The sequence below is a fragment of the Scyliorhinus torazame genome, chromosome 2 (assembly GCF_047496885.1).
Source record: "Scyliorhinus torazame isolate Kashiwa2021f chromosome 2, sScyTor2.1, whole genome shotgun sequence".
Taxonomy (NCBI): domain Eukaryota; kingdom Metazoa; phylum Chordata; class Chondrichthyes; order Carcharhiniformes; family Scyliorhinidae; genus Scyliorhinus; species Scyliorhinus torazame.
In genome coordinates this window covers 67,119,640-67,131,836 of record NC_092708.1, presented here as the reverse complement: position 1 = coordinate 67,131,836, position 12,197 = coordinate 67,119,640, and the positions used below count along the sequence as shown (strand labels likewise).

Sequence of the window (12,197 nt, the reverse complement as noted above, 5' to 3'; positions counted from 1 at the left end):
ATGTAATAATGAATTAGGTGAGATTATGCAATGACTTTAGGACAGAGCAGAGTAGGAGCTTTACTGACCGAAGGGTGACCAAAACCAACAAGACAGACATGGGATCAATACTGTGATCCACCACACTTCACGTTCAGGATCAAGAGGACGGAATGTAGCCATCTAAAATGGGCACCTGCAAAGGACCATGGAAATTGTGGTCAACTTGGGGCACAGACAAGTACACAGCCTCTGTGTATTGTGCAAAGAAGCCAGACCTGACAGAAAGTTGCACCTATTAAAGTTTAAGCACCATTTCCCCAGGACAATAAAACTCGAATAAAGAGACGGCAACAGTAGCAGACGAACTGGCGCCCCTTCCCCTTATTTTGAAAGGCATACGTGCCTGGGACAATAACAGCTAGGACCAGCCCAGCCATCGAGGTATCCGCCCCCTAATTGGCCAGAATCAATGAGGGTGATTGAAACCCTATCGATCCATTGGATCTGGAGTTAGGACCACCCCAAAGGGCGCAGAAACCCAGGGGAATAAGAAGAACTACAAACCGAGAGATCGGCCTCTTTTGGACCGGCCTCTGTGCGACCAAGTGCAGCATATCAATCAGCCAAGTTCAAGGACCCGTGATCGCTACCTGAAGGACGAGCCCAGCCGAGACAAACCTGACGACTTCCAACCGACCCACGTGGACACAGATAAAAGCCTTATCTCCCACACAGAGCCGGTCACCCCGAACTTATGTAAAGGTCATCGTAGTTATTAGGTATAGTTTAGTGCATAGCCGCGTGTATCATTGCATACAGAGATAAGTCTTGTGTTTATTAATAAACTTTCTTTTGAACTAATATACTGGTTGTGTGGGCATTTGGTCAATATAAGAAACAGCTTGTGGTTCACATAGAAATAAAGAAGTCAACACTACCGTGATAAAAAAGATGCAACAGCTTCAAAGAAGAACAAAGAAAATTTACAGCGCAGGAACAGGCCCTTCGGCCCTCCAAGCCTGCGCCGATCCAGATCCTCTATTTAAAACTATTTTCTAAGGATCTGTATCCCTCTGCTCCCTGCCCATTCATGTATCTGTCTAGATACATCTTAAATGACGCTATCGTGCCCGCCTCTACCACCTCCGCCGGTAATGCATTCCAGGCACCTACCAACCTCTGCGTAAAGAACTTTCCACGCATATCTCCCTTAAACTTTTCCCCTCTCACCTTGAACTCGTGAATCCTAGTAATTGAGTCGCCCACTCTGGGAAAAAGCTTCTTGCTATCCACCCTGTCTATACCTCTCATGATTTTGTAGACCTGAATGAGGTCCCCTCTCAACCTCCGTCTTTCTAATGAAAATAATCCTAATCTACTCAACCTCTCTTCACAGCTAGCGCCTTCCATACCAGGCAACATCCTGGTGAACCTCCTCTGCAACATCTCCAAAGCATCCACATCCTTTTGGTAATGTGCCGACCAGAACTGTACGCAGTATTCCAAATGTGACCGAACCAAAGTCCTACACAACTGTAACATGACCTGCCAACTCTTGTACTCAATACGCCTTCCGATGAAGGAAAGCATGCCGTATGCCTTCTTGACCACTCTATCGACCTGCGCAGCCACCTTCAGGGTACAATGGACCTGAACACCCAGATCTCTCTGTACATCAATTTTTCCCAGGGCTTTTTCATTTACTGTATAGTTCGCTCTTGAATTGGATCTTCCAAAATGCATCACCACGCATTTGCCCGGATTGAACTCCATCTGCCATTTCTCTGCCCAACTCTCCAATCTATCTATATTCTGCTGTATTCTCTGACAGTCCCCTTCACTATCTGCTGCTCCACCAATCTTAGTGTCATCTGCAAACCTGCTAATCAGACCACCTATACCTTCCTCCAGATCATTTATGTATATCACAAACAACAGTGTTCCCAGCACGGATCCCTGTGGAACACCACTGGTCACAGTTCTCCATTTTGAGAAACTCCCTTCCACTACTACTCTCTGCCTCCTGTTGCCCAGCCAGTTCTTTATCCATCTAGCTAGTACACCCTGGACCCCATGAGACTTCACTTTCTCCATCAGCCTACCATGGGGAACCTTATCAAATGCCTTACTGAAGTCCATGTATATGACATTTACAGCCCTTCCCTCATCAATCAACTTTGTCACTTCCTCAAAGAATTCTATTAAATTGGTAAGACATCATGACCTTCCCTGCACAAAACCATGTTGCCTGTCACTGATAAGCCCATTTTCTTCCAAATGGGAATAGATCCTATCCCTCAGTATCTTCTCCAGAAGCTTCCCTACCACTGATGTCAGGCTCACCGGTCTATAATTATCTGAATTATCCCTGCTACCCTTCTGAAACAAGGGGGCAACATTAGCAATTCTCCAGTCCTCCGGTACCTCACCCGTGTTCAAGGATGCTGCAAAGATATCTGTTAAGGCCCCAGCTATTTCCATTCTCACTTCCCTCAGTAACCTGGGATAGATCCAATCCGGATCTGGGGACTTGTCCATCTTAATGCCTTTTAGAATACCCAACACATCCTCCCTCCTTATGCCGACTTGACCTAGAGTAATCAAACATCTATCCCTAACCTCAACATTTGTCATGCCCCTCTCCTCGGTGAATACCGATGCAAAGTACTCGTGAAGAATCTCACCCATTTTCTCTGACTCCACGTATAACTTTCCTCCTTTGTCCTTGAGTGGGCCAACCCTTTCTCTAGTTACCCTCTTGCTCCTTATATATGAATAAAAGGCTTTGGGATTTTCGTTAACCCTGTTTGCTGAAGATATTTCATGACCCCTTTTAGCCCTCTTAATTCCTTGTTTCAGATTGGTCCTGCATTCCCGATATTCTTCCAAAGCTTTGTCTGTCTTCAGTCGCCTCAACCTTATGTATGCTTCCTTTTTCCTCTTAGCTAGTCTCACAATTTCACCCGTCATCCATGGTTCCCTAATCTTGCCATTTCTATCCCTCATTTTCACAGGGACATGTCTGTCCTGCACTCTAATCAACCTCTCTTTAAAAGCCTCCCACATATCAAATGTGGATTTACCTTCAAACAGCTGCTCCCAATCCACATTCCCCAGTTCCTGCCGAATTTTGGTATAGTTGTCCTTCCCCCAATTTTGCACTCTTCCTTTAGGACCACTCTTGTCTTTGCCCATGAGAATTCTAAAACTTATGGAATTGTGATCACTATTCCCAAAGTAATACTTGACTGAAACTTCAACCACCTGATCGGGCTCATTTCCCAACACCAGGTCCAGTATGGCCCCTTCCCGAGTTGGACTATTTACATACTGCTCTAGAAAACCCTCCCGGATGCTCCTTACAAATTCTGCTCCATCTAGACCTCTGACACTAAGTGTATCCCAGTCAATGTTGGGAAAATTAAAATCTCCTACCACCACCCAGTTGCCCGGTTCTGTTTACCGCATTGTCTATTATTGAACGAACTCTTGAAAGACGTAGCGACTTGTTACGGTTAATGTGACCTTATTCTCCATGTATATTTGTAAATAGACTTAAAATTCCATATTTTGTTTATTTGTTATGTTCTACCTGATCTTTCCATAATCTGTTTACATATTTGTACCTCTATCTCACGCTCACTGTTGGGAGGTCTGTAGTACAGCCCCAACATTGTTACCGCACCCTTCCTATTGCTGAGCTCTGCCCATATCGCCTCACTGCTCGAGTCCTCCATAGTGCCCTTCTTCAGCACAGCTATGATATCCTCTCTGACCAGTAATGCAACTCCTCCACCCCTTTTACCTCCCTCTCTATCCCGCCTGAAGCATCGATATCCTGGGATATTTAGTTGCCAATCATGCCCTTCCCTCAACGAAGTCTCAGTAATAGCAATAACATCATACTCCCAGGTACTAATCAAAGCCCTAAGTTCATCTGTCTTACCTACTACACTTCTTGCATTAAAACAAATGCACCTCAGACCACCAGTTCCTTTGCGTTCATCATCTGCTCCCTGCCTACTCTTCCCCTTAGTCACGCTGACTTCATGATCTAGTTCCTTACAGGCTTTAGTTTCTACCTCCTTACTGTCCACTAACCTCCTCCTTTGCTTCGTGATGACCAGAAACATCACTATGACAAACATTCAACTGATCTGGACGTGCTATCTCCAGCAGACACCGTCAGAATCAAAATAACTGATGGCAGTTGGTCTGCTCCAGCTGTCATTATTCGAAAAGCCATACCCAGATCCTACGTGGTAAAAACAGTTGATGGCACCATCGTTGCAGAAATCGAAGGGCACTTCAGAAAATTACATGCCCACGACCAATCTCCCCTTCACTGCGTTTGCTGAAGCGATACCTCAACACACCACAACCCATAATTCCACTAGTCGTGATTCACACACAACTATCAAGCCACTGACGTCTCCACCACCACCTCTCAGAAGGTCATTGAGAACGAGACGGCGACCTCAAAGACTGGACTAAGGAACATTTTCTTTCTCATGTCTGCTGTGTATATAAGTCATACATATCATATTCTTACCTTTAGTATTGTCAACCAACTTTTCTTATTGCCACACAAGAGATGTAAAAGAAAGGGGGAGATTTAATGATATATAGACAGACATGTAACTAAGGGGTTAATCAGAACACCCAGCTATGGCAGAACCACGAGAGGGCATTACACGACCACTATAAAACCATAACTCACACAAGCTCTCGCTCTCACTCCCAGTAGAGGCTGGCGGAAGAACACCAGTGGAGCAGAGATCTCAGTCAAGGCACCACATGTGGCTTAGATACAGTTTATACAGCTAGTCAAGTTTACTGTGTTGCTAGAGTTAGATCAGCAGAGCGTCAAACCCATTTATTAGTTTTGTCATTGCTAAATTAATACTTTCAAATTACTTCGAGGACTGGAGTATTTTTCAACATCGTCTACAGTTAGTAGCTACTTATGTTACTCAAATAAGATAACATAACACGTCAAACTTTCCCAAGTCTTTAAAACCAGGATTTTTAAAACCATTACTGCAGCAGTCACATACAGACTGATGCAGTCACCTGATGCAGACTTTTAACCCTTACTGTATCCAATACATATAATATAATGGAGTGGATTCTCTGATTCTCAGGCTATGTCCTGACGCCGGCGTGGGAACGATGGCCTTTTACGACCGAAAATTCAGCGCAATGCGACCACCGATCCTTCATTTAGCTGGGCGTCAGCAGGAAGGCAGCGTAGAGCACCCGGCTCTAGCTGCCAATATAGCCTGGAGAATTGCCTGGTCCGTGGCCGCGCATGAACGCGACGACTGCCTGCAGCGACCGGGCCGTGCAACATGGCACTGGCCGCGTGCACACCCGGACCAGCCCCCAACCAGCCTCCAGCCCCTGCCAAAATCCCCCCTGCCCACGGATGAGCTCTCCTCCGACTGTGGCAGCGCTGGACTGAGTCCGCAGCTACCACGCCGAGTTCCTGACAGTTAATACCATGAGAGACCCACGCCGTCAGGAACTCGGTTGGTCAGGGGCGGAGGCATCGGGGGGAGAGGCTCAGGCAGCGTCCAGAGGCCGTCAATATATCGCGCGGCCTACTTGGAGAGTGCAACCCTTTTGGAGATGGCGGAGCATCACAAAAGCGCCCCCCCCCCCCGATTTCGTTAGAAACGGGGATTCTCCGGCCAATCATCGAACACGATTCCGGCGTCGCCAACCGGAGAATTCCGTCCATTATATCTGAAATTTATGCATTCATCACACTTCCGTCACATTTCCCTGAGTTTATGAATTAGTATTTATGCTGACCTGTTGCAAGCTGCAACACCATTGCCTGCCTCGGAAACAACCAACATTCCTGTTGGTGTTGCTGAGGTTCCCGAGATTCAAGCCCTGTGACTTGGGGCAGGCTGCTGCCCGAAACAGGTTGGTAACCCTGGCAGATGCCACTTATTTATCTGTCTCCCAGAATGTTGAGAATGACGTCCTGCTGTCTGCTCATGTTTACCTGCTTTTCCACCGAATGTTGGGCCTTCAGCTTGATCGACAGAATCCTGTTCTAAAAGCAAAACACTGTGGATGCTGCAAATCTGAAACATAAACACAAAATGCTGGCTAAACTCAGCCGGTCTGGCAGCATCTGTGGAGAGAGGAAAACACAGTTAACGCATCCAGTCCATGACGCTTCCACAGCAGTTCTATAGCAAGACCCAATACATTTAATGTTGTCCAACCAGATCTGAGAGGAGGTGGCTAAACCAGTTGTCTGCTTTTCAACTAATTTCCTTTCAAGTCTCCATCCCTTCGGTTTAAGGAAGTGGAAATGAATCACAGAATCATAAACAAGTTGAGACACAGAAAGAGACCATTCAGCTCATCATGTGTTGAATAGAGAGAAGCACCAGGGAGAGAGAGTATTATTGTATCATTTGGGACAAAGGCATCAAAAGTGGATGTGCGGGCATGGTTAAGCACATCAGTACCTTCAGAAATGTTGAGGTGGAAGGATGACAAAAGTTTTGACAGTTGGGATTTTGAAAGTAGTTGTAAATGAATGAGGAAATACCCTTGGCTGGATTCTTCCTTTCTGAGAGGAAGTGCTGATGCCGGCGTGGAAACAGTGGTGTTTTATGACGGGAGAAACGTCGAAACAGGTGCACCGATTCAGCAACTCTAATTGGGATGGCACCATCGCCACGTGGAACACAACCGGTTTCATGCGAAACGGCGCAGGATTTGCCGGGTCCACACACCCCATCCGAGCCAACAAGATGGCTGCAAGGAGAGGAGCACCACGGTTCAGGGACGCTGAGCTGAACACCCTCCTGGACGTCGTGGAGGAGAGAAGGATGACCCTATACCCCGGCCCGGGAGGAAGGTCACCAGGCACCGCCGTTCGCCTTGTCTGGGCGCAGGTGGCAGAGGCGGTCAGCACCATGGGCAATGTCGCCCGGACTGGTCAGCAATGCCGGGAGAGACAACACAACTTCCTCAGGGCAGCCAGGGTGAGTCGTCTACTCCGTTCCCCTGGCACTACCCACGCCCGCCCACACACCCGTTACTCAGCCCCCACACACCCCCAAGGGAACAACTGACCCCTCACCCCGCTCCACATGCCAGCCCCCATGCCAGCCGCAATGGCTGGGTGCCCTGGCTGCTGATGCCATCATGTACCCAATCCCTGTGCTGCATGCGCCGGACTGTCTAACACTGTCGTTGTTTGTGTTTCCGCTGCCATCCCGCCCAGGAGAAGGCCGCGCACAATCGCTGGGAGCAGGAGATGACCGGAAGGGGTCCACCATACTTACGGCCCCTCACCTTGCCCGAGCAGAGGGCACTGGACGTGGTCTTCGACCCGGAGGAAAGGGAAGTCATCGAGGTTAAGGTCGGCGGCCGGCGAGCTAGTGAGACCCTGCTTAGTTGAGGATCCCCATGACGCATCCTTAAGGCGAAGCATGGTGGATCACACACTCGGACCAATACCTGCCCTGCATCCCCAGTCACCTGTCCGTCAGGTAAGACCCAAACTCTACATGCACAACTCCTTAATACAGACCACACGAATAACAAAGACAAATATAAATATACATTCCATAACGGACATAATACGGTCAGGAAAATAGAAGTGTCCATCCTGTAAGATACAATTGGCAGTCTAATGCAGAGGTGGGACAATATCAAAAACCTGACACAGAAGTGAAGGAATACTGTCCGGTACAAACTACAGAACATACAGACGGTAGTGCAGATCAATACAAACAGGCTGGCCTTAAGAATTTACAGTTCCACAAAGGTCATATACAAGACAACCTGGATACTGAGTGCAAAACAGGTATGAGTCCCCAGCGATCACTGGTTTGGCTTTATTAAAGGGGCCCGTGCAGTAAACATGGATCCCATGTCCTGCTGATCTGTGATCTCTGCTGTCCACCTACTGAATTGGACCGTGAGGATTATGGGTAGATCAAGGTAATCAGGATCAGCATGATAGCCAGGTGGGAGCGGAGTCGAACAATGTGGTGTCACCGAAGGTCAGAGCCCCTATCCCAGGAATCATCCTACCAAGTTCTGGCTGTGCCTTCTGCATCTGTCAGGTGACATCTTGGGCCTGCTGTCTCCGGGCGTCCTGGGGGACCAAGCATAGTTTCTGTTATTATCGCACGCCTAATGTCTGCATTCATTCTATCATACTGTCACCATCCGTGACACCCCCTCCACGCTCCCTTTTTGCAGTTCATCTAAACATGTTCAAACCCAACACAGCCTTCTCTTGGCTGAGGCGTGGAGTGGTTTGAACTTGTATTCGACCACCCCCCTTCTTAACGCAACCATATACTGGTTGAGGTTTAGCTTAACCAGCCGAACTCTAGGGTGGCCAGCTGTATACAGTTTCGGCCCAGGGGCACAGAGGTCTGCCCTGAGGAGGGGCGGGGGCGAATTGTAGGGCAGCCCGACTCCTTCACAGCAGCAAGCACCATAGGGTTGCTAAATGTAAATCGCATGTGGTCTCGGTCCAAAGAGACCTCTGTAGAAGAGTGAAGAAGAGGATGAGATGTGACCTGAGTAACTAAATACATTTTTGTCCCACATCCAAACGGTGGGGTGTGGGGCAAAAGTTCTGGTCTGAGACCTGCCCAAATGTTTAGTACTGTAAGTAGCCATTCCAGACAGTGGAGATCGGAGGGAAGGAGGAGTTAGTGGTGAGAGAAGTGCGTATGGTCTGCGGCGGGCGAGGAGTTGTGGGGTACATGGGTAGGGTGGGGGAAATGCCGTTACTCCACTACCCAAGCGTTTTGAATGGTTCCGTGGGTCCCTGGGTAGAGCGGGGGAAATGCCCTGACTCCACTACCCGATTGTGTTGAAGAACAGGACGAGTGTGTATTCCTAGGAAGGGGATACTTCCTAGATCTGAATAGACCGGTGGGTTAGAACCGCCAAGTACGCAATGGCAATATGTTAAGTGTCCAAGGACTAGTGACAGGCCCTTTACTTTGTGTAATTGATGCACGATCAATTACACAAAGATGAGAGTTGAATGCAACTGAGGCTTTATTACACTAAGATGTGCGGCCTCCTACAGCAGCTGGTGAAATGGCTGCTGTATGGGGAGCACACATATTTATACACTGCCTACTGGGCGGAGCCAGCAGGCAGGGAACTACCCCCCGTACATGTAGTATAGGGCCTTACCACAAATCACCAAATATATACATCAGTGGTGACTACCACATTCACCCCCTGTTAAAATTGAGTCCGGTGGGGGTGGTGGAGAACTATATACAAGTACATGTTTTAACTACAGAGAAAAAATGGAGTCCCGATCAAGTTACAGGTTCAGTCAGTCCGGAGCCTTGATCTGCCATTGGGAGCACCACAGTGGTGGCGGCGATTCCGGTGTTGGTTGGGTCCTCGGTGACTCCGGGAGCATGCCGAAATTCTTGTCATGGGCAGAGGGTGGACGGACTGTCCTGGGGCGGGGACTGCGGTGGGTGGGCTGGGGAAGGGAGGGTGGTGCTGGGTCGGAGGGGTGTGTGTGTGTGGAACCAGGTCCCTGAGGGAGACAGTATCTTGGCGGCCATCGGGGTACGCTACGTAGGCGTACTGCTGTTTGGCGTGGAGTAGCTGTACCCTTTCAACCAACGGGTCCACCTTGTGGACTCATACGTGCTAACGGAGGAGTATGGGTCCTAGAGCTGCAAGCCAAGTCGGGAGCGACACCCCGGAGGTGGACTTCCTGGGGAAGGCAAAGAGACATTCATGGGGTGTGTCATTCGTCGCTGTGCATTGGAGCGACCGAATGGAGTGCAGTGCGTCAGGGAGGACCTCCTGCCAGCGGGCTGCCAGGGGATTTCTGGACCGTAGGGCCAGCTGGCCGGCCATCCAGACCGTCCCATTCTCCCTCTCCACCTGCCCGTTTCCCCGGGGGTTATAGCTGGTCGTCCTGCTCGAAGCAATACCCTTGTTGAGCAGGAACTGACGCAGTTCATCGCTCATGAATGAGGATCCCCTGTCGCTGTGGACGTAGGCGGGGAAGCCGAACAGAGCAAAGATGGTTTTGAGGGCTTTGATGACGGTGGCAGACGTCATATCAGGGCATGCGATGGCGAAGGGGAATCTGGAATACTCATCGACTACACTGAGGAAGTACGTGTTACGGTTGGTGGAGGGAAGGGGCCCTTTGAAATCCACGCTGAGGCGTTCAAAGGGGCGGGAGGCCATCACCAAGCGCGCGCGGTACGGCTGGTAGAAGTGCACTTTGCACTCCGCACAGACCTGGCAGTCTCTGGTGATTGTCCGCACTTCCTCGACGGAGTAGGGCAGATTGCGGGCCTTGATGAAGTGGTACAAACGTGTGACTCCCGGGTGAAAAAGGTTGTCGTGCAGAGTCCGGAGTCGGTCCACCTGTGAGCTGGCACATGTACCTCGGGATAGGGCACGGGGGGGCTCATTGAACTTACCGGGGCGATACAAAATCTCGTAGTTGTAGGTGGAGAGCTCGATCCTCCACCTCAAGATTTTATCGTTTTTGATCTTGCCCCGCTGTGTGTTGTTAAACATGAAAGCTACTGACCGTTGGTCATGGAGGAGAGTGAATCTCCTGCCGGCCAGGTATTGCCTCCCATGCCGCACAGCTTCAACGATGGCTTGGGCCTCTTTTTCGACGGAGGAGTGCCGAATTCCGGAGGCATGAAGGGTTCGTGAAAAGAATGCCACGGGCCTGCCTGCCTGGTTGAGGGTGGCGGCCAGAGCGACGTCTGATGCATCGCTCTCGACTTGGAAGGGGAGCATCTCATCGACGTGCATCGCGTGTAGTGTTGGGTGTTCTGATGTACAGATGAACCAACACGGTTGTATTTGGTACAACGCTGTTTTATTTCAACTTGTTATTTACAGTTCTGTCTTGATACTCTGCACGTGGTGACTCCCTGTGTGTGATGTTAATCGGGTCCTGTTCTTGTCCTGGTCTCCAGATCTACTGGCCACCAGGTGTCGTGTTTCTTCTCTTATACTGTCTCTGTCCTTGTCTGTGATTGGTTGTCGTGTTGTGTGTGCTGATTTGTCTGTTGGTGTGTCCATCATGATGTGTGTGTTTGAATATCATGACATCGCGGACTTGGCGATGTCGGCCTTAATACGGTTGAAGGCCTGGTGAGCCTCGGCTGTTAGGGGAAAAAGAGTGGATTGGATGAGTGGGCGGGCCTTGTCTGCATAATTTGGGACCCACTGGGCGTAGTAAGAAAAGAACCCCAGGCTACGTTTGAGGGCCTTGGGGCAGTGGGGGAGGGGGAGTTCCATAAGGGGGTGCATGCGGTCGGGATCGGGCCCCAGAATTCCGTTCTGGACCACATAAGCGAGGATGGTGAAGCGGTTCGTGCTGAACACACACTTCTCCTTGTTGTAAGTGAGGTTGAGGAGAGTGGCGGTGCGGAGAAATTTGGCACGGTTGGTGTCAAGGTCCTGCTAAACGTGGCCACAGGTGGTGACATTGTCAAGGTATGGGGAAGTGGCCCGCAGCCCGTACCGGTCTACCATTCGGTCCATTTCCCGTTGGAAAACCGAGATCCCGTTGGTGACGCCGAAAGGAACCCTGAGAAAGTGGTAAAGGCGGCCATCTGCCTCAAAGGCAGAGTATGGGCGGTCCGACTTACGGATGGGGAGCTGGTGGTAGGTGGATTTAAAGTCGATAGTTGAGAAGACCCGGTACTGTGCAATCTGATTGATCTTATCAGATATGCGTGGGAGGGGGTACGCGTCGAGCTGCGTGTACCTATTGATGGTCTGGCTGTAGTCCATGACCATTCTGTGTTTCTCCCCAGTTTTAACTACTACCACTTGGGCTCTCCAGGGGCTGTTGCTGGCCTCGATCATGCCTTCCCGAAGCAGTCGCTAGACTTCGGACCTGATGAAGGTCCTGTCCTGGGAGTTGTACCGTCTGCTCCTGGTGGCGACGGGTTTGCAATCTGGGGTTAAGTTTGCAAATAGGGAAGGTAGGTCGACCTTTAGGGTCGCGTGGCCGCACACAGTAAGGGGTGGTAGAGGCACGCCAAATTTCAATGTTAGGCTCTGGAGGTTGCTCTTGAAGTCCAGGCCGAGTAGTAAGGCAGCGCAGAGGTTGGGGAGGACGTAGAGGCGGAAGCCGGTAAACTTCACGCCCTGGACAGTGAGAGTGGCTATGCAGTACCCCCAGATCGCCACGGCGTGGGACC

General features: G+C 49.9%; 1 protein-coding gene across 10 annotated transcripts in view; it reads right to left on the bottom strand.

The window, feature by feature from the left end:
- Positions 1–12,197, bottom strand: part of LOC140388240 (uncharacterized) — a 75,850-nt gene that overhangs the window by 40,009 nt on the left and 23,644 nt on the right. For 6 of the 10 annotated variants that reach the window (XR_011934130.1, XR_011934129.1, XR_011934132.1 and 3 more), the window contains exon 2: positions 5,999–6,130. Coding sequence is in view for 4 of the 10 variants with exons in the window: in XM_072472096.1 (XP_072328197.1) it covers positions 5,999–6,130 (132 nt within the window). In the remaining 6 variants the exon portion in view is untranslated. The other 4 variants (XM_072472089.1, XM_072472079.1, XM_072472106.1 and 1 more) reach the window with 3 other exon arrangements.